Source organism: Pezoporus wallicus, unplaced genomic scaffold (genome assembly GCF_028554395.1).
Source record: "Pezoporus wallicus isolate ANWC-B61680 ecotype Strahan unplaced genomic scaffold, APGP_CSIRO_Pwel_v1 contig_8226, whole genome shotgun sequence".
NCBI classification, from domain to species: domain Eukaryota; kingdom Metazoa; phylum Chordata; class Aves; order Psittaciformes; family Psittacidae; genus Pezoporus; species Pezoporus wallicus.
Window position 1 is genome coordinate 1349459 of NW_026635187.1, and position 22206 is coordinate 1371664.

General features: G+C 46.1%; 2 protein-coding genes across 3 annotated transcripts in view; both read right to left on the reverse strand.

Annotated features, from left to right (window-relative positions):
- Nucleotides 1–1207: 1207 nt before the first annotated feature.
- MAJIN (membrane anchored junction protein) lies at nt 1208–14387 on the reverse strand. Its single transcript, XM_057411305.1, has 10 exons — nt 14184–14387; nt 11486–11531; nt 10175–10250; nt 9056–9181; nt 7746–7777; nt 6842–6951; nt 5295–5349; nt 3001–3073; nt 2442–2586; nt 1208–1571 (listed from the first exon to the last, which is right to left on the reverse strand). Exons 1-10 carry the CDS (start codon nt 14282–14284, stop codon nt 1526–1528), a joined length of 810 nt encoding a protein of 269 aa, XP_057267288.1. The 5' UTR covers nt 14285–14387; the 3' UTR covers nt 1208–1525.
- Nucleotides 14388–18241: 3854 nt separating this feature from the next.
- The window catches only part of MORC2 (MORC family CW-type zinc finger 2), a 38767-nt gene continuing 34802 nt past the window's right edge, over nt 18242–22206 (reverse strand). For both annotated transcript variants that reach the window (XM_057411315.1, XM_057411324.1), the window contains exons 23-26: nt 21820–22011; nt 21630–21723; nt 20218–20406; nt 18242–19600 (exon numbers count right to left, since the gene is read on the reverse strand). In XM_057411315.1, coding sequence (XP_057267298.1) covers nt 19532–19600; nt 20218–20406; nt 21630–21723; nt 21820–22011 — 544 coding nt within the window. In that variant the 3' untranslated portion in view covers nt 18242–19531. The remainder of the gene's footprint in view (nt 19601–20217; nt 20407–21629; nt 21724–21819; nt 22012–22206) is intronic.

Sequence of the window (22206 nt, forward strand, 5' to 3'; positions counted from 1 at the left end):
TTAGATGGGGGTTACGTGGCAGGCGGCGGCTGCTGAGCGAGCTGCAGCCGCGCTGCTTGAAACCGGGCTGTGCTGAGAGCGGGCTGAGAGGGACTCGGGCTGCTGGGGGTGCAGAGCTTACCATGACCCGGCAGTGTACACATGCAGCCCACAAAGCCAACCCTATGCTGGGCTGCAGCAAAAGAGGTGTGAGCAGCAGCTTGAAGGAGGCAATTCTCCCCCTCTGCTCCAGTGGTACTGTGTTTAGCTTTGGGGGTTCCCAGCGTAAGAAGGATGTGGGCCTGTTGGAGTGAGACCACAGAAGGGCCACTGAGATGCTTCAGGGGCTGGAGCAGCTCTGCACTGGCGAAGTCTCTGGGGAGAAGAGCTGCGAGCGAAGCTGAGGGGGAGCCACAGAGCTGTGTAGGTAGGCAGCCCACAGGCACCCTGACACTGCTGCTGAGAAGGGAAACATGGAAGCAAAGGGAATTCCTTCATTTTTCTCCTCTCCCCTGAACAATGTATTTCTTATTCTCCATTTTTCTCAGGCATTTCTGTTTGCATTTTTAGGGCTTTCCATCCCTTATCACAGTTCCCTCCTCAGGTTCATGTGCAGAAGAGGTTTAACCATCCTCTCAGGCAGACCCACTGCACCGTCCTGCATCTGAACAGGTCACTTGTGGTCAGCCTCTGCCTGGGGCAAGAGATGCCTACTCCCGGCTGGAGTTCTCCCAGTCCTCTTACTGGCAAGAGCAAGCTGAGAGCACCTATACTGTGCAGTGCCTTGCCTTCTCCTGCAAGGAGAAAGTCTGTCTGCCTGGACATGCTCCGAGGGTGTTGTCAGGTACCACATAGAGTACTGGCAAAGTAACAACTACTTGGTGTCAGGTGTGAGCCCAGCACTGTGCAAGTAACATGATTATGGTGCCTTAGCTCAGGAGATGGCTGAAGAGTGATGTTTGTTGTAAATGCACTGGTGTGATGGCAAAAAGCTGCCTGAGCATCCCAATTGAAATCTCAACTCCCAGCCTCACCTCACTACTTATTGAAGGCGTAAATAATTACACAACTTGTAGTGTGGTGGTAAGAACATAATCCAAAATATTTTCACCAATTTTCATTTTTTTAATGGTGTGAAGCATAGTACAAGAGTCCATCTGATACCAGAAACCTCTGCTTCTTCTGGGAGGAAAAGGACATTTTCTGCCTGCGTGAGATGGATTACCACAGAGTCCCAGGGTGATGCTAGTTGATTTTTATTAGAATCTCACAGAACTTTTAATTGCAAAATTCCCAATTTATGACACTCAAGGATCAGAATCTTAAAGCATGTTGCTCTTTTCCCAAGACACTCAAGGTTGTGAAGAAAAAAGACACTTTAACCCAATATCTCCAGTATGTTAATTTGAAAATTAAAAAAGGTAGAACTTCATTTAAAGCATTTCAAAGCTGAGACAAGTAATGTGAAAAGCTGAACAACACAGGAAACAATCCCACCCAACAGTCACCCTGCAAGTTTACTTTTCCACAACTTAGGGCTTCCAGGTCAGTTCTTTCCACCAAAAAGATGCTGTAGTGGTGTCAAGATTATGCTGGGGAAACAACAAGGAGAACACATTAAGAGTAAGTATTTTAAGTATAACAACGTCCACACAAAAGACACAACCCTAGCACAAAATAGTACAGAGGAAAATTGAAAGAATAGAGGAAGCATAAAAACTAACTTGTGCCGTAACAGTGGAGTCTCAGCAGTTAATGGCACACATTTCAATTCACAAGAGTTTTCATTTCTCCCACAACTAATTCAACTCCCAGATAAACAGTTCCTGCCACTGTTCAACTTGCGCTGTGCAGTGAACAGAGCACTCTTGGGGGATACAACTTCAACAGCTTTAGAGCAATCTTCAGTCAGCAATGCCCAGCAACTGTCTGTGTGGTTACTTTAATTTTAGTTTAAAATGGTGTCTTTGGGAGTCAAAGTTACATAAGCCACAGTTGCTAACTGGCCAAATAAAGGTTGTACTTAACCTTAACGGGGCTGAAGGTCCACCCTGGGAAGGCCCTGTTAGAAGAGGGAGTGTTTAAGTCCTTTAGAAATGGGGCTGGAGATGGCACTCCTCATCTGATAAAAGCCACATTGTATGGGGGCTGTGGCTGTGGTCAGTAATACTCATGTGAGGGTTTTCTTTTTCCCCAAAGTCTCAGAAGAGTCAGAAAGGTCAAAAAAGTCCCCAAAAAGCTCAGAAGAGGAATATTTACTGGGGATGTTGCACCTTACCACAAGACAAAAGGACACCCCTGCACGTTCCTTTGCCTTGGGAGACTTTGGTATACCCACAGGGAAGAGGGATCCATTCTTCAAGATAAGGCAGAATCATCTGAACTGCCAGGGTCAGGCATAGTCTCTGACACAGTCTCGAACACAGTCGGCCTGCATCTGGTCATAGCTACAGTATTAGTACCTTCTCCAGAACCCTGAGAGACCTCTTCCTTCCAACTCTGTGTCTCCTTTGTTTACCATGCGGTCCATTTGCTGCAGTAGCTGCCCTGCACCCTCAGCCTGACCGGTTGCTCTTCTTTGTTCAGGGTTAGGCACAACAGGTCCCCCTGTAAGAAACAGCAGCAAGAACAAAACCACAAGCTCACTCCCTGCACACTCCCTGCACACCCAACAGCAGATGCTGAGGCTGAAAGGTGTCTCCAGACTGACCAACCTAATGCCTGGCAGGTTTCAAAGCAATCCCAATACAGGCTGACTTGGAGATGAACTCCCGTTTCACAGCCCAGCTCTGAAAGCTGTGCACCCCAGCTGTACGGGTGGGAATTCATGATGGGGGAAGACAGCCTCAGTCAAAATCATGGGTGACCTACAGCTTTACGGTCATTCTAATTCTCACTCTCACCTGCTGGAAAACACCAAACACAATTCTTAAAGGAAAACTAATAATGATGTAATCCTTGCAGCTTTTGATTTGATATGACCACTATATGAATGAAACAATCTGGGAATTCCTCACTTACAGAAATTCACTTGGCTGTAGTCCATGGTAAGAGATGCTGGACTAAACTCATGCTCATTTTCTCTTGAGGAATTCTGAAAGGAAGGAACCCAGGAACTGTTACACAGAAGAAACCAAATGGAAAGCAACCAACTGGGAAACACATCACAGGAGTACCTGTCTGATCGCCTAAAAAAAAAAATGCATGTGAAGGAGAAGTCCTCTCCCCATGATTTCATGCATTGCTCATGAAATCTGGTCTGCTATTCATAAACACAAGTTTTGGCATCTGGACATCCATCCCTCTCACTGCCCTAACCAGTGCAAATTTCAGGGACAAGCATGTGTTCTGAACAAGGTTTCTCTCACCTGAACTGGTGATTCATTCATCACAGTTCCAGTTTACCTGGAAAGAGCTCAGGACATGTCCTTGCATATTAGTTCACACAGTACAAGGTCACAGTGATGTCTGCCACCTACCACATTATTCCTCAGGATCCAACATGCTAACCTGGAGCTCTAGCTTTTAAGAACTATAATATTAGTTTGTGAAGTCCAATCACTATAAAAGGAGCATTCTGAGGACAGCGGTTAGCATAAAGCAAGGAATAAAAAAGCATTTCAGAGGATGACCCTTATTACCCCACCAAGAGGGTGTATGGAGCACCTGAAGAAAGACAGGAAAGGCATTGTGTAGAGACTTGTCACTAATCCTGCAAAGATAAGCTGAGGGGTGGGAAGGAGTTGGGGGGGGGGAGTGATAGAAGTTTTAGAGATAAATGAGCCTGCTCATTTTAGATAAATTCTTCTCTACTGAATGCTCCTGAGAGGGTACCAAGCAGTCTCCTTCCTGTCTTGAAAATGTAAGAAAGCCATAAAAAAACCCTCTTCTGAAAGAATACTTTGGGTTTGTATTCTAGGTTCAGCAGTAGCAGTCATTTTTCTCCTTCTTAGTACCTGATGCAGTGCTGTGTTTTTGACTTTCAGCATGGAAACAACGCTGATAACACTGATGGTTTTAGTTGTTGCTAAGTAATGTTTACTCTGACCAAGGACTTTCTGAGCCTCATGCTCTGCCAGGGAGGAGGGGAAGCCAGGAGGAAGCAGAGACAGGACACCTGAGGACACTACCCACAGAGGTATTCCGTACCACAGCATGTCATGCCCACTATATAAGCTGGGGGCAGTTACCCAGATCACTGCTTGGTCGGGCTGGGTATCAGTTGGCGGGTGGTGAGCGGTTTTATTCTCTTCTCTGGTTATTTCCCTTATCGTTATTATTGATGGTAGCAGCAGTGATCTGTATTATACCTTAGTTACTGGACTGTTCTTATCTCAACCCATGGGAGTTACATCCTTTTGATTCTCCCCCCCCATCCCTCCGGGAGCAGGGGGCGGAAGGGGGGGAGGGGAGTGAGCGAGTGGCTGCGTGGTTCTGAGTTACCGGCTGGGCTTAAACCTTAAACCAGCTTCCTTTGTGGACAATTCCAAGAGAAATGTGTTTGTCTTCTGGGAGAAGACTCTCTCCTAAGAGCTGGAGAGGAGAAAAGGCCAGGAAGGCGATAGTGTGGCAGGGATTTGAACTAAATTTATAATGACTATCACTATCCAGAAAATGGATAAAATGCACTGGGACATTTGGGAGAATGGGCAACAGCCAGGAGGAGGCAAACAGGAGTGTTAAGGAAAACCCTGTTACCTAACAGGTCTGCCTAACAGCAGCTTGGTCAGAGTAGGCTTCCAGCCTGAGGGCTAAAATAGACTCTTCCCTCCTAACAAAGCCTTGGGAGAACAGTGGGTTTAGAAAGCAATTGTTAATCCCTCTGGAACAATCCCATTGTAAATCTGCCTTCTGATGACATGGTGAGAAAAGTCATGACACTGTTTCCAGAAGAGGGAGATGCCTGCAAGGCCATCTAGCCTAGAGAAAGGACACTGGTCGGTAGTGACAAGTACTCACACTGAAGCAGTGTGAAGGTGTTAGCACCCACTGCTAGCACTTCATGGAGTTCTGCACAAAGGGGCATCTGAGGTAAAAGAGGACCGAAGTCATGCAGACAAGGCAGGGCATCTTCAGGTCCACCTCTGAGAAGCTGAGAAGCTAAGCTCACCCCTAAAGTTTGTAGCTGGACAGTCAGAAAAGCTTGTTCCATCTCCCTGTAAAACTCATGGCTAAGTCTGTTGAGCAGGAATCTCAAATGTCTTGACATACATGAAAAGGCAAGAAGAATTACCTGAAGGCATCTTTATGCTTACCCCTTTAAGAACCTAGGACTAAACAGAAGCCGCTAGCTCTTCCTGAATACTCTAGCCTACCTTTTCAAATCCATGCTTTGCTTTACTCATATGGTGAACATATTCAGCTCCAGTCCTAAAAAAAGTCAGATAAGAACCGAGTTTACAAAAAGTCACAAAAAGGAAGCAAACTTGTAAATGACTACTCCAAGTATTTTATTAGGAATCAGGATTTTAGTACCTCTAGCCAACAAGGTACCCTTAATCTATACTTGTGCTCATGTTTCAAAGTCTCACTTAAAAAATGAAAACATGCACTTGTTCTCATATTAGGCTTTCTGCTTTTCCAGTAAAACCAACGAACACTTGAAGAGAACTGTTATATGACATAGAAAAGGGGATGAGCAGTGAGTTGAGAAAGCTTGCAAATCCTCACAAAGAGAAGGGCAGGTAGCAAAGAATCACAGAAAGACCCTATTGCAGTCACAGAGCAATAAAATGGCAGAGGAAACTGTGCAGAGAGGTACAAAGTGATGCACATGGGGAAAACAAATCCTGGCTTCACACACCAATAGTGCTCTTTGAGCTGACCAGTATCACTGGGGAGATTCTCAGAGCTCAGCACTCTCAGAAAATCCAAGGCAACAAGGGAGATGATTTGACTTGGTCTGTTTATGGCTGTGGAAGGGGAAAGGTGAGAACAAACACTTCTGATCACAGTGTTGGATCTGGGACTCTCTGCCACACACTTGCGAACAGAGAGGAATTTCCTGTTTTTAAAAGCTACACTCTATGAAAGAAAGAAGCCTGCTAGACTATAATTAATAATGGGCCTGCCTCGGAGAGGTAATCAAGGACTAAGCTTGAAGTTATCCACCATAAGCCAACATTGCACCCTCATACTGAAGGAGGCTAACAGCATCCAGAGTTGCACTAGGAAGAGTTTTGCCAACAGCTCAAGGGAGGTGACCCTTCCCCTCTGCTCAGGGCTGCTGAGGCCAGTCTGTGTGCTCTGCCCAGGCTGGGCTCCCTTTGTGACTGCAGCTGTGGTCAAGCACTGCAGCCAGGTCCCACAGAAGTTGTGGTGTCTCCACCCTTGAAGTCCACACAAAACCCAAAGGGACATGTCCTGGGCAATCTGCTCTGGATGACCCTGCTTGAGCAGGAGGGCTTGGACTTGATGATATCAAAGGTCCCATCCAACCTCAATGAATCTGTGAAATCAACAGATAGAGATCTCAGCCTCAAGCTGAGAGGCAGCATCCATCAGCCCACACAGAGGAACAGGCTGGGGTGCAGGTAGAAAACTGTTGGCAGTTCTTTCCTTGTCATCCCTGGCTTAGGTTTGCAAGCCAGCTGCCAAGTTCTCATCCCACTGTGATTCTATAGATAATGTTAATACAAAGGAGATAAACAGGGAGACCTCTAGTTAATGCCATGGGAGCCTGAAAACATAGGACAACTTTTCTGCAAGTATGGGCAATGCTGCTTAGAGCCTGTCACCTATGAAAGAGAAGGAAGAAGAAAAACGGAACAAAGGATTACACAGGAGTGAAATATGAGAAAGGTACATGAGACATTAAAAATACTGATATGTGCCCTGGAAGACTATTTTGTAGTTAACTGACCTGTCGATACCCAGCTGTGGGCATGAGGTCTCTGCTTGGACTTCCACTCTTCTCCCCTTCACTGATGCTTGCCCTGCAGTACTTTCTGACACTTCATTTCTTCTCTTCACCTTCAAAACATTGCAAAATTGGCATGGATAAAATTTGATGTTGACTTCTCTATTTTAGAACAGAATTCAGAGTTAATACACGTTCATGTTTTGCAAAATTGTTCATGTTCATACAATGAAAACCAAAAAATGAGTCCAGAGCAACCTTATTCAAACAGAAGATAAGCACTGAGAGGCCATCCACAGAATTATGTTCAATGGTGTTAAACAGGAAATACTGCTCCCCAGGACATCCCTTTTGCTCCATCTTCAGAAGAGGGCCTAGGATATAATTAGCAGGAATGCAGTGCCAGGAGGGTTAGGGGGATTTTTGTTTGGGCATTTTGGACAGAACGTCTTCACTAATTCACTCCATCTCCAGACACTTCCCATATTGAAAACAAGCCTACTCTGAGCCCTCACTAAACAAAAAATTTCCCAATAAGCTTAACATTGTTTCTTCTGACATATGCAGCACCCAGAAAACTATTTAATTCTTCTATAGACTCTCACAGACTCTCACTATGAAGAAACCATTTGACAGCTCAGCTCAGACTTGCAGAAAACACATTTAGCTGCAGCCAGCAGGACTCTCAGGTCCTTCATTCAGACTCTGATGGAATTGACAGGAAGATTGCTCTCAACTTGGATGGTTCTAGGTGAGAATTCAGTGCCACCTAACATTGCCTGCCTGACACCTAGAAACAGGAGATTTCAGCATTGCCTATATATAATATATCCTGTTCCTCCAAGCTATTCAGAATATAACTTAAAAGACAAACAAACCACAGGACAAAACCACACACACAACTTACAAGCTCATCACTGCCCTTGTTTACTTCTTTACCTGTAACAGAATTATTACAAAATTGGTGAATATTTAGGCTGGACATTCTTTAACCATCTTAAAAGGACATTTTTGCATTGCACCTCACTTTCTGAGAACAAGACAAACTACTTAGAAATTATACTGTACTTTGCATACAAGATGCTGATATTGAAGAACTGCAAATACAGCTCTTTCAGAACTAGAATTCCTGGCTATGGATACCACATGTTGATGGGATGGGGAAAGCTGCTTTTCTTGAAGAAATCCAAGGAGTCTTCAGAAGAGCAGAAGGTACTGAAAAATTGTTAGCACCTATGTTCTGTGCACCAGGTGGAAGATGCAAGGACAGCTGAAGCATAGACTCCACAGAATATTGGCCACTCCACTTTGATGCATGGGATCCATACATGTTTCAGTGCCCGAAAGTAACAGCACATTATGCTGTGCATAACTGTAGAATAGAAGCATTGCATAGCTATGTGGAGAGGGCAGTTAAATACCAGGGCAAGGTGTACAGGGAAGGGAGTGAATTCTCCATGTTTAGAAGTTTTTAAATCCAAACACGATCTTTTTGGTAGAGGATGCTACACACAAGCAAATGGGTGAGACTAAGAAATGACTTGTCCATTTTATAAAGGGGACAAGAATATCTACTAAGCAGTTGTAAGAAAAAAACAGCAGCTTTATCCACGGACCAAAAACCAGAACAGGAAATAGTAAGAATAAACACTCAGTTTTCACAACAGAGGAGGTTAAATGTAGAGTCCCACAGAGGTGTCAGCTGGGGCCTGAAGCTGTTCAGGGAATTCATAGAAAACTGGAAAACAAGACACTAGGGAGGGGAGAGCATTTGCTAATTTTACAGAAAACATTATTCCCATTATTACTATCATTACTTAGAAAAACACATTCTTTCATTGGAAAAACAGAAACAAAGAGTGTGAAGTTCAATGTCAACAGACGTAATCAACGTGAAGAAAAACGTGTTCCATAGACATGTGCTGTCCCCAGCCCAGCCACTGACATTAGAGAATGAAGGTTGGGAACCACTGGGTACTGCTTCATAAAAATACTAGCTGAAGAGTGAGCAGTGACAGAAAAGGCAAAGAGATTCAGGAAGTTTTAGAAAAGCAATACACACTGTTCTGCTCTGTTTCAAATCCATACTACAGCCATACTGCACGCAGCTTTGCTCCCTCTAATTCAAAGACACAGTAGAGGAAGGGAAAGGGAAAGGGAAAAGACAAGGATCATAGATGCTTCCAGAAATTATGCAAACATACCATACAGACTTACCACAAGGTACGTTTTGCCAAAATGAGTTCAGTTCTAGATACATAGTGCAAATGTAGGGATAAGGCGTAAGATGGACATTCTCATGTTTGAATCTCATCTTCGATACTCTCTCCCATTTACTCAAATCTGAGAATGATGATAAGACTTCAGAACACAGCACTAACATTTCAAAGGAGCAGGAGTTCAGACAATGTCCTCTTGTAAAGCTTCTGAAGTCAGACCATACTGAACACATGTATGAGGGAGCAGATACAACTTGTCAAAATGAACTTTGTAACAACAAAACCTGCATGTGAGAATATTCAAAAATTAGCTTCTACATGCTGATGCTGTGCTATGGCACAAAGCTTTTACACTCCTGTCTTTTGACAGCAGCTATCACCACCGCAAGGTTTAGAGGAGATGGAAAAAAGTAGTGGCTGGTCCTAAAAGAGTAAGGGGGAAGAATAAAACACGGTGAATACTGGGTGGAGGACATTTGTTTCACTTTTACACCTAGACTTCAAACACTACATTGAAGAGGTGACCCAGATAACTGAGTGACAATCCTGCAGGGTTTGTGTGTTCAAAAGCCTGCTTTAAGTCTTCCAGCTCTCAGCTTAACTACTGCTAGCACAACTCACTCTGTGAGGTGACTTTTGCTCCTCTCAGCCACCTGTGTGGGTACATAAGCATATATTCACATTCACTCCCACCCAAGAAACAACTTTTATATTCAACATCCCTTTAAGCAACGTAAGACTTCATGGGAATGTTATCCTAGTCTCTCAGGTTCAAGCTAACTTCTTCCTTTACAGACTGAGGACAGCTTTGCAGGTACAACTGATCCTCAGAGGCTCATGGACGTCATTTAATCCCAATGTACCTTGCAAGAAAACTAATGCAGTCTTCTCTCCTACTGAGCCTGTGAGGAGCATCTTACATTTTACTGACCTTCTGAAACCTCTGGTGCCTCTGGTAAAGGCAAAAACTGAGGAGGATCTTCAGCTAACATAATGCTGCAAAGCTCAAAGCAGTTGTACTCCAGCTAAAGACCTGCATGCTTTTGGACATGAACATCAAATTCATCAATGCCCCCCAGACACGTCATTTCTTTGGCGAGTAGGAAAAAAAGGATACATGGGAAAATAGTGAAGTGGTCTGTAGAAAATGGATGCAAATCATTGAGATTTCCAAGGATTACTCGAATCGCTTCCTGAAGAGGCCAAAAAAAGGGAAGAATATTAAGAGTACAGCCACAATTCCACCATCAAGTACAGTTTTGAGGCTTGGGAAAAATTTAAAATTACAGTTTGCACAAATCACAGAAGAGCAGGTTCTAGATATTTTGCTTTTCCTCATCCCCTTCTTTGCCCATCACCTTAAAGTGAACTGCACTAACAGGCTCATCGAAATCAAAGTGAGTGAATGTCTTAATCTTGAATTAACATTAACCATTACTACAGAGGGTGGAGGTGTGCTTTTAAATTTAACAAGTTTTACATTTAAGAAGTCTCTTGTTACCAGGAAAACACATGCAGTATTGACCTGTTTTAAAATACAAACATATTCCCCTTTTTCTGGATATTGACCCAATTTGATGAATAGGAACTGTAATTCTGCTCCAACAAAACCCTGCTTCAAAAATGGGAAACTTTTTCTGGTAATACCTTTCAGTATTTTTCAAAAATGAAAAAAAAAACCAACACCAAACCATTGATTTCCTGTATCAGTTAAACCCAGCACATTTTCTTCAATAATATTTGTAATGCTATTGTTGTACTCTGAAGACTTTTTTAAATGAAGTAACAGGAGCACTTTTAAGCAGGCAATAGAGTTGTCTCGTTTCCTCAGGAATGGCAGGGCCTTCTTTCTGTCTCAGGAAGAAGATGACAGGAACAGTTGCCACCAAGCTTGGTCACAAAGTAATGGCACCATTAAAAGAGCCACCACTGATTCCAGTAGCTCCACAACTAGGAGGAAAGCATGTACAACTGAGCATTACATCAGTCTCTGTCAAGCTAGCTCACCAGTACTGACACAGCCCCTGGAAAACCAGAGAGTATTGACAGCTAGTCAAGCCTGAGAAGTTAAAAGCAGTGGTCAGGTCTGGGACTAAGAGCAAAACCATGGGCAAGTGCTACTGCAGGATTAATCTGAACAGGTATCAGAGAGGGATGGGGGCAACTCACTCAACAAATAGGCATTTTCATTTGTCTAATGCTAACAGTCTAGCTTCTCTGAGATATTTCAATTGTCTTCTATGCTAATGCTGCCTGTCAAGGACAGTTTTCATTTATACCATTTTTTTTACCATTATACTGTCCAGAGAGGTTCCCCATCACTCTCACTCAAAGCACTGCATCTTACAAAATGTCCTCAGTCCCATAACAAAAGATTTGCTCAGCTGAACTTTCAGCTCAGTTTCTGTGAACCTGCTTCATCTCCTACCTCTAACTCCTTGACAGCACTTTCCGTGTTGTCAAAATCAGGATTACTGTGAAACAAACACAGAGAGTTAGTCCCACCCAAACCAAAAAGCAACAGAGCTATCTTTGTTGTAAAGTTTAAACAACAAAAAAAACATCATTCCCATTGCACAGAGAAAATACTAAGTGGGCAGATGAATTCATTCTCCATTATTCCACAGGGACTTTTCTTGTGAATTTTGTGCCCATTTGTATTTTGTGGGAGACCAGATCTTTCCAATCAATTCTCAGTAACCTTTAGGGTTTTCTGACAAGGTGCCCTCAAACCAGCACCTCTGTCTTCCAGCCTATCACGATGTCCTTCTGCTCAAGGGACTACAAGAAGGAATTGGCAGGACATGCCTCTTAATCACCTCCATAGTGCAAACCTGCAGAGAAACAGGCCTTCACAGCACTGGATGCTGGGAGTTGTGTACTGCCTGCAACAAACTGTGTTCCCAAATATTAGCTACATCCTTTGTAGGACAGCTTCTCAGAAGTTGTTTGCTGTGAGGTGTCAGCCAACAATAAAATGCAGAAGGAGAGAGAAGGTCTTACAGAAAATCCAAACACATTAGAAAGTAAAGAAATCACATAAATGTCACTTGGAAATAAGCAAATAAGTGGAGTGCAAGCAATTACGCCATGCAAGCATTCTCTGGTACATGGCTTAGTAAGCAGCCATTCTCATATCCTTCACATTCAGGGTCCCCAGCCAGAACTAGGTCAGAGATGAGAGCTCTCCTTCCTCTTCAGAAAGTCTCTCTCCTTGCCTGGTACAGCATAAGTTAATGAAAGGAATTACATTCCTTTCCTGCAGCGCACTACAGCAGAACAGGTATCACCCACCCAAGACTTATGCTGTGGTCACAAAGTCTTCATGGACCAGCAGGAAAACAAAACTATGATTCAAGAAGGCATGTTGTAATGGTGATAAGAAGAGGGTGGGAAGAAGATCCAGCCAGGGTCTCCTGACAAGGAGGCCATTCATTGCTTGGGTTGAGGGACTGGGGAGGAGGGGATGAATATTGTCTTTTAAGATGGAGTGTAGAGATGCAGAAACAGTCTCATCTTTAAAGAAGGGAAGAACCTTCCTTGTTCCCTGTTTTTTTTCTGGGAATTCAGGAGACCTTCAGTGAAGTTGACCTTGCTCTAGCAATATGCATGTGTAGATGATTAGCTCTGTGATCAGCTCTTGCAACTCTGTCAATGTTCTTTTGGAAACCTGGCCTCAGATTAGTCACCATCTTATTGCCGGCAAAAGGAGTTTCACTTCCCAAATCTGCAGGCAGACTGATAGCATTGCTTTGGACATAAGGCTATAGATGCAGTTAGGACTTACTCCTTCACTCTCTCTTAGGATCTGGGAGTGAATCCAGATGCTCTGAATAAGCACCCCCACTCACCACAACCATGACACAGTGAGGAAGTTTCACAAGTTTTGCTGTACAAGGAGTTGCTTTTGCTATACTGGACCATGCTGACATGAAGACATGAAGACAGACTTGACAAGCTCACCATCAATTCCAGAAATTACTGTTAAACACAAAAGGTACTTCAAAAGTCTCACCCCCTGCTCCCTCAAGTCTACCAATGAATTGCAATGCACACGAGACATGCAGGGGTAAAGAGACTCAGACAAAGGCAGCGCTCTCTTGATCACCAGATCAAACACCCACAGGCTCTTCAGAAGCATGTGCACACTACCAGCAGAGCCTTCCAAAGGGATTACACTGAGGGAAAGAGCTCAGTTACAGACAAGAGCAACATTTCAAGGATCTTTTGAACACCACACAACACCACCAGACAACACATCTTCCTTTCCAAAGTGAACAAGAGAACAGAACAAGGAGGAAGGTTAATCCTCCTGTATGTGACACTGTTCCAGGAAAAATGCTAAGCAAAGCTAAAGAAACAATGGTGTTCTACTTCATCCCAAAATAAAGTCATGCAACAGCATTTCAAAGACCCAGCCTACTTCCACAAAGGAAAAAGGAGACAAGTGTGGCAAGAGATTTCATGTAGCTTCAGATCTAGAGACAGCCTATTTGGCATGCTGCTGCCAGAGCAGCTCAAACTTCTGTGATTATAGATCACAACGCCCAGGATTCTGAGTCCTCTCTCAAACTAAAACTCCAGAACCCCTTGAGCTGGTCAAGGTTTTTCCCACTTGCAAAGCACTTGCCCATCATCATGAATGCCCCATTTTGATTTGCTTGCGCACATGCCTTTTGCTTTACTTATTAAATTGTCATTATCTCAACCCATGGGTTTTCTTACTTCTACCTTCCAGGATCCTCTCTCTCATCCCACTGTGGGGCAGTGACTGAGTGACTGTGTGGCATGTAGGGGTTGAATAACTGTAAAGGCTGGGGAGCTTCTCACTTAAACACTTAGAAAATTCAAAATACTGTCAGGAAAAGCAGCCCCTTCACCCACTGCAGCACAAACTCCACATAAGGCAGTGAAATGAGAGCATTTTTACAGCTCAATTTACTCTCCCAGGCCAGTACCCAGCATGGGAAAGTACAGGAGCAGTTTTTAAGTGACCACTTTCAGTTTCTGTGAAAGCAGGCGGGAAATGAGGAGCTCCCGAGATCTGAATTTGGGGTTTGATCTTAACTCGCCGCTACATGCTGCCATCAGACTGCAGGTTGCTTTCGCAGCTTTACCATGCTTACCTGCTGAAGTGGCCATACCGGATTTTAAACTTGTACACACGCCTGCCTGCGTGAAGAAACCTTGTTTCAGGCAACAGACAGCTAAATGGTTTCAATGGCATCTTTCTCCCTGAATGCCAGCCTAGAGAAGGAGGAGAGTCAAAGGGAAATTACTAAATCTTCACCAGCTCTCTCCTGTCACACAACAAAAGACGAAAGCAGCTGTCGCACTAGAGGAAACGTGCAGAGCGAGCACCCCTCCTGCAGCACCTCCCGCCAGCCAGAACATCACCGGGCCGTGCGGGTCGGTGGAACCGGGTGTCTGCAGCACGAGCAGCGGGACAGGCTCGAGCTGACACCGCGCTGCCTCCAGCCGCGCTGCTCTGAACGGTGCTCCCGGCGGCCCTGGAGCTTCACGGACCTCTCCCTCCCGGGGCTCCCCCAGGCAGTACCGTGCCCTTGTCCGTGACCGACGCCAGGCTGTGAGGGAGAGGAAGGACCCCCTGCGTGCTCGGAGAAGGCCGGGACCCGTTGAGGACGCCGGCCTAGCGCCCCGGCAGGCGAGAGGGGAGATGTCGCCACCGCCTCAGCTCCGCTGCCGGCCTACGAGGCCCCCGGTCAGTGCGCGGCGCCGCTGAAGGGGACGGGCCCCTCCACGGCCACAGGTGCCGCCGCGGTCGCCGACTGTCCTTGCCTCAGGAGCCGAGCCGAGCCGAGCCGGGCAGGAGCCCAGCCGGAGCCGAGCCGAGTTCAGCCGAGCCGAACCGAGCTCAGCCAAACCGAGCCGAGCCGGGCAGCAGCCCAGCCGGAGCCGAGCCGAGCCGAGCCGAGCCGAGCCGAGCCCAGCAGCACGAGGGGCCGGTGCCCGCCTGTGGACGGGGATCCCGGCGGCGGTGCCGGCGCGGGGGGCGGCTGCAGGCGACATGAACGGCTGGTGACAGTGCCCTCGCTCGATAGGTTCCACCACACGGCCCCCACTGGCAATCGAGCCTCTGCCTGAGCATGGCGCAAGGGAGGCAGGATGGGAATGGACTCTGGTGCCAGATCCGCATTGCAGGGCGCCAAGCCACCAGACGCGCAGAGCACGGCTGCCCGTGCCTTGCTTGGCAAGCAAAAACCAAAGCCACATACGCTGAGACAGGGATGGAGGCAGCAGGAGCGAGGGCGGTGGCACTGGCCCCAGCCTGGCTTCTCAGTGTAGCTTCTTGTCAGCTTTTGCAGAGCCCAGCCCGTTACGGGGACTCCCGGCCCCAGGCACAGCAGCCCTGCACACAGCGGCTCGGTAGCATCACCACAGGCTTCTCAGAAGAGACAAGGAAGACAAGGGCCTTGGGCTGTGTGCGCCATGCAAACACCCTGGGCCTGGTGCCCCTCCTCTTTTCTTCCAAGCCAAAGCTTCTGGGCTGTTTTTTCTTTCAGGACCAGCTGCCCATGACACTGGGAGTCAGGTTCCTCCTTCCCAATGAGAGTGATGGGCTCTGTGGCACCATCCTGCTGTACTTCCACAACTCAACACAGCCCTCCCTGCTCAGATGCCTTGCTCAGTGTGTCCAAGTAATAGCAAGAGCCTCAGAAGCACCTTAATATCCCCATGCCCATCCCCTGCCCTCTCCTGGGGCATGCTGCAGGACAAGAAGACAGTGAATTGATAACTTGTTCTGCTCATCAGTGGGCAGCAAAACAGGGAGAGAGCATTTGGGCTGGAGTGGCCCAAAGCACTGGGCTTCCCCACACACTGACCACTGGATATGCAACCTGGGCTCCCAGAGGTCCCCCATAAACCTGATCTATCATTCTACTAATGTGGCAGGCACCCAGAGTCCTGCAGGGCTCCTAAAGGGTGCTGAAGTGCTTTCTTGGAGCCTCCCTTCCAATGCAGGCTTAGAGGAGGGTCTTTTCTGCTCCTACTGTGCAGCTGAAGCTTTCCTAATAAGAAAGGGAAGAGTAAGATGATCTGAGAGTTGTGCATCTGGTCTCATCCCACAAGGCAGGCTCTGGCCAAAGCAGTCCATGTGTGACCAGGACTCTGAGACCACAACAAATTCAGCTGCTGCTAAGAGGGATTTCAAGATAACTGGTACTCTCCTAAGGTACTCTGCTTACCCTGGGGCCTGCAGAGCAGAAGGAATTTCTTGGCAGAGCAGTTTGCTGTGCCTTTTGGGCAAGGTAACGGTGGAAGGAGACCAAGTGTATCCCACTGCATGAGGGGAATGAGCCCTGCAAGGTGGCTGAGAGCAATTGGCACCCCAAAGCCCCACCAGGCCTTGTCCCAGGCTGCAGGAATGACTTGCAGAACAAGAAACAAAAGGAAATGTTGATCCTGCTGCCATTATACCAAATGCCAGATCTGACGCTGCTGATGTGGTTTCAAGGAGCAGCAGCAACACATGATCTTCAAAGACACGCAGGCAGGACCGTGTCCTTCACACTGGGAGAGGATCAATGGCTGTGAGCTCAGGTGTTCCTGTCCCGCTCCGCAAGAGGAACTGGGTGAATCTGTATAAGGTGGAGGATCATGAACAGAGCTCGTGTTCCAAGGTCAGACTCGCACATCAGCAAGGGAAGCAAGCAAGGACTATCGTGGTCCTGCTGACAGGAGTCCCTCTGGGCTATGCATGAAGCTGAGGCAAAGTTGGCCTGAAGCAATAATCATCATGAGAAGCAAAAGTTCATGTTAAAAAAGTTATTTTACTGCCTCGTTATTAAATACATAAATTAGCAACCTTAGCAGTAGAAATAAGTGTGCCACAGTGTGTCTGGGTGACAGCCGCAGGAAGAATTTCCCGAACGGATGACTAACAATGGGCACAAACAGGGGAGATTGAGATGAGCTCTTAGGCAGAAGCTCTTCCCTGTGAGGGTGCTGAGGCACTGGCACAGGGTGCCCAGAGAAGCTGTGGCTGCCCCATCCCTGGCAGTGCTCAAGGCCAGGCTGGACGGGGCTTTGAGCAAGCTGCTCTACTGGAAGGTGTCCCTGCCCGTGGAGGGGGTTGGAACTGGATGAGCCTTAAGGTCCCTTCCAATCCAAACCAGTCTGGGATTCTGTGATTCAACTGGAAAAGGCCCCGAACAACATGATACAGCTTTTGAGTACACTTCATTTGGAGCAGGTTATTTTTGTTCCTATGTGTTTTTAAGGCATTACTAAAATCTGATGTTGCCCACAAGTCTATTTAATAAGGTCAAAAGAAAATCAAATCCAACAGAAGCTCCTACGGGGGCCACCAGGGATACTTTGAGAATGAACAACTTTTTTTTAGTTGGCACTAAGAAGCTCTTGGCTTTTCCTCGCAAAATGGACCTTTGGAGACGACACATCAAGTGTACCAGTGGAAGGAATCCCAGGGACAAGAAGTAACTCAGCATAAATACCCAGGACAGGAGCAAAGAATGAAAATGCCATGAAATAATAAATAATAAATTTATAATAATAATAATGATAATAAGGGAATGAGAAGTTTCCACAGAACAGAGGAAAAAACCCGACTAACACCCGAGAGCAGAAGCTGAGGATGGAGCTGTGTTGCAAGAGTTCTTTGTCCCACACAAGTATACTCCGGCTGTTCCAGGTTGAAGCTTGCACCAACTGAACTGTATTTTAATAAAACCTGGTTCTTAAACCAGAATTAAAATCAGAATTTAAAATATAAAACCAGAATCTTATAAAGCAGAATTTCTGCTGGCCACCTGCAGAGGACAGAGCTTTCTTCCTTCACCTTATTATAAACCTCAGTTTATACAGAAGGATCATTCACCTGAAGCACCAGCATGCCACCACAATGAACAAAACCTCCAGTATGTGCAAGGAAATCAAGACAACCAGTGGAGCTTGCTCCTGCATTGAAGGAATGCTGCCCCTTAGTCCAAGGTGTATGGGGGTGGGAGGATCCTCCTTACATCAATCCATACTAGGATATTCAGGCCCAGATCCTGAATCGAAGCGGTCAGTCTCACTGCAGGCTGTTGCAAAGACCTGGAATTCAAGTAATAAGCAAGTCTTCTCTTTCCTGTAGTACGTAGAATTTGAGAGTTCTCCAGGACTATAAACCATTAGTGCTGAAGATTCTCTGCGCAGCACGTTTAGTTTGGACTTTTTTATTGCAAAACATCTATTACACATTCAGCCATCAAAAGAACCCCAATGGTCCATTTCATTTGATGTTCTTGAAGGTGGGCATCTCTTGGTCATACTCTTTCTTCAAACTGCCAAGTTCTAGGGATTTCAGTTTTCTGAGCACCAACGTAATGGACTTCCTGCCCTGGCCAAGCTGAGTAGATGGCCAGGCACTGAACTCAAACTGAGTCACCACGGTCGCCACACATGATCTGCTTGCAGCTGTAGTGTAGCCTTCAGCTGGGAGAACAAGGGAAAGGCATTGCCCTGGCTGCTGACCCAGAGCCACATGGGACTTAGTGGTGAAGGCCTCCATAGGCAAAACATTCCAACACTCCCAATAAAACTACCTGGAAGAGCAAGTTGATCAAAGCAACACACACCTGAGGGAGTGACAACAGAATAGACGGTCATTCTATTTTCAGCTGGTTGAGGAGCTCTTCTGCCGCTGCAATTACATCTCAGAGTAACAGCAGCAGTAAGTGTGCAATAAGCTGACTGCTAGAGAAGAATGTGAACTCCAGCCTTCTCCTTTTGATGATCACAACCCACTGTGAGCAGCTTAGGAGACCATCCTCTTATAAAAGGCTCCTCATCCTCTGGCTATTAGCATGGTGACAATGCCACTTGCTTATGGAGAACTCATATTTGGGAATTTCATGGCACTGGCAAGTGCTAATCCCCTACCCCTAACCCCTTCAGAACCACTGGGATTTTATTCCCTCCACTCAAGTTCACACAGGGACTGTACTTTGACCTCCTCCATGTAGCTCAAATTACTGATTTGACTTCCTCTAGTCCAAGTTCAGCATCTCTGAAGTCCAAGTCCTGGCCTCCTTTTCCATAACCCAGGGCTTATTTTTAAGATGCTGCCAGATTCTAAACTGCCTTGCTAGGCAGCATGCTCAGGTCTTCCAGGCATAGCATATGAATATACCCCAGATGCAAAAGGGTACTCATGCTTTTACCTCGCTAAAAACCACACAGCAACCCTCCCATCGTATCAGGTACAGTTCCTATTTCTTTTAAAAATAAATATTTATAAGCAAAAGGAAGAGATCCAGAGAACTACAATGTTAAAAATCTGCCTGCCAACAGCACAAATGTCTTCTTTGTGTCAAGTCACAAGTTGTACACCAACACAGGTACTGTCTAAAAACCCTCTCTCCTCATCAGCTACTACAGTCCTCCACTGCAGGAATCCCATCGCAGCAAACAGCTCCTCTGCACTTCTCTAGGACTTGTACTGGGCTTCTCAATCTCCTTTTGTAATCAAGTCCTCAATATATGCATCCAGTTCATCATCTGTATTAATATCAATGTCCTGAAACCAAAGGCACAAGAAATACCAGTGAGAAGTGCATCTTGAAGAGCAGCGTAAGAACAGACAAGACACCAGTACAGCATCCTCTGCAACATCTCTCCTGGTCAGACTTTACACCCCAACTTCCAGCCCTCTTCAGCTGCTGACATCTGCTGTGAAAACACCACCACCTTTCCTTGTCACAGCCTGATGGACAATGCCTGGAAATCAGTCAGCACTTGATGCTCAAACAGTGCACTCAAGCAATAGATTTATTAAGCTGATCTGGGCAGAAATTCCTTGCAGAACACAGCCTGTGCCCAGGGAAATTCTCCTGCAGCCCCACATTTCCTAGCAAAAAACAAAGAACAAATAGAGACTGTGCACTATATAATGCCATGAAAAATGCATCTGTGAAAATGAACACTCATCAGGATGCCTGGAACTCAAAAGGTGGACAGCGAGAGGAGCTGCGCTCTCAGCTGCTTCTCATGATCTAAGCCCAAGTTGCACCCAATTGAGAAAGGTGAAGCCCAGTTAATGCTGGACTGAAACAGCTCAAGTGACTGGAGGGGCCTGGGTCTTGGGAAGGTTGCTACTCATGGGGTTGTTTGGTTTCACACCCCTTCCTGACCTACCTCCTGCACTTTCTGCAGAAGGGCCACGATGTTAGTCCTCAGCTTCTGCAGTTTCTCCTCTGTTTCCTTCAGCTTTCTCTCTGAGTTGCGGAGGTTTTCTTCACAGGCTTTGGCCCGGGCATCAGCGCGTGTCTGATAGGAATTGCACAGGTTCTGCAGACCAACCTCATACTGCCTGAAATATTCTTTCTGTAGAAGACAAAACACATCAAATGATATGTCAAGAAAAAGCACTGAGCGGCAAGAAAATCCGCAGCTTGTGGAAAAGTCCAGCTACCTGCATCCCATGACCAAACACCACCAGCTCTCCACATGGTTATTACCACACTTACATTTCCATTTCTGATTTGCCTACTGGAGGCAGCACAACAGTCACAAGGGTTTTCATGTTCCTCAAAGACCAGAACTGCAACAAAAGCTGCCTGAATTCAGATTAAGGATGCAGCATGTATTTAAAAGCCTAAACCCACAGGTATGCTGTAGAAAGATCTGACAGCCTCTGTTCATATCCAACTTCTTTGTGTAGATCGCCCAGACAACACAGTTTATTACTGCGAGGTAGGAACATTTATACATGCAGAAAACTCCTGACAGGACCAAGGTGCCTTGTGAAAGCAGAAGCACCAGTAACTTAAGCACAGGCCTGAATTAACAGAAAAGAGGAAGACAGACTGTGAATGAGGGAGTACGGCACTGTGAAGACTGCCAAATAGGCAGTGGCTTTTGTTGTTTAGTCACCTGTAGGTGGATTTTGTAACCTACAGATGCCTCCTGAAAAGATCTCCCTTTGTAGTATGTCAGAGAAGAAAGAAGTCAGAGAAGCCACTACCATTTCTCTGCATTTCTGCCTGCACTGGACCTCCCAACACCAGCACAGGGATCCTGGTGTAGGCTCAGCCCCCATCTCTTCCTTGCCCAAACAACTGGAGGCTGCACCAAAAGCCTCAAGATGCACAGCGGCCTCACAGGCAGTCAGCCTGCTTCCCCTGAGGAGTGTGAGTAGGTTGGCTTCTGTTCTCTCCCAGTTTTAAGATTACCGCCAATTAAGTTGGATTTACAAGGCTGGGGGCAAAACAAACAAGTCTGACTACATCCTGTTTCTACAAACCTCTAACTTGGCCTCACTTTTTAAAAGCTTAGCCGCAATGGACAAGAAGTTAAGATAGGAGCAGCCAACAGCTTTCCCACACAGATGTATGGTAATTTAAAAAGTCCTCAGAGAATAACTGTCAGAAGACCTCAGGCATGTTTCAGAGGGTTTAATTCTTTTCTCAGCTGCATTAGTCTGCGAAGGACCCAACCAACCTTCTGAAGAGTGTGATCTTGCATCAATAGGATGGATGCTTGCCATAAGAATGGAATGTGTGTGGGGAAAACCCCCAGACTTACTTTTCTAGATATACTGAACTCACCAAGGGAAACGCCAACAACCTTTCTGAGCTCATGGAACTCAGCTCCTTCTTGGAGATAGGAAAATTGGGAGGTAAGAAGTACCGCAAACAATTTCTAGGCAGGAAAAGAGAAACACAAAGCCAGAATTGGGAGTTTAAAAGACTTAAGCAATCAGACTGCAGCAGCTCACCAGAACTGCAGTGAACCCACCGAAGGATCTGGACTAGCAAGTCAACTGTTTCGTGGCTACTAGTGGGACCGGTGGTGTCTGGCTCAATTCTGACACAGTCTGAGGTAGAAGGTTCTGCCACAATGACCTCCTCTTCCTGCTGTGTATCTGGAGCCTGGTACTCGGGAGAGGGAGGCTTCATCAACCTCACATCCTCACTGCCCTTCTCTACCCTGAAAAAAACCACAGTGAGGGAAAGTCAAATATCTTTTTCTACATTGACCATACCTGAACCACTGTTAACAGTTTCATCAGAACCTGTACCCAGCTTCACTTTGAGACCTCTAGATTACACAACAGCTGCCTCCACAGGAACATCACACTAAAGTGATCAGCAGACTGGATGGAGTCTGCCCTGATCATTCCTT

Coding starts and splice junctions, on each gene's coding strand:
- MAJIN (XM_057411305.1), bottom strand. CDS start 14,284: ATGCCATTGAAACCATTTAGCTGTCTGTTGCCTGAAACAAGGTTTCTT. Junction 5,350..6,841: donor CCACAGCTGGGTATCGACAG/GTCAGTTAACTA, acceptor GACTTTTTTTAG/GACTGGAGCTGAATATGTTC. Junction 3,074..5,294: donor CAAAGCATGGATTTGAAAAG/GTAGGCTAGAGT, acceptor CCTTCCTTTCAG/AATTCCTCAAGAGAAAATGA.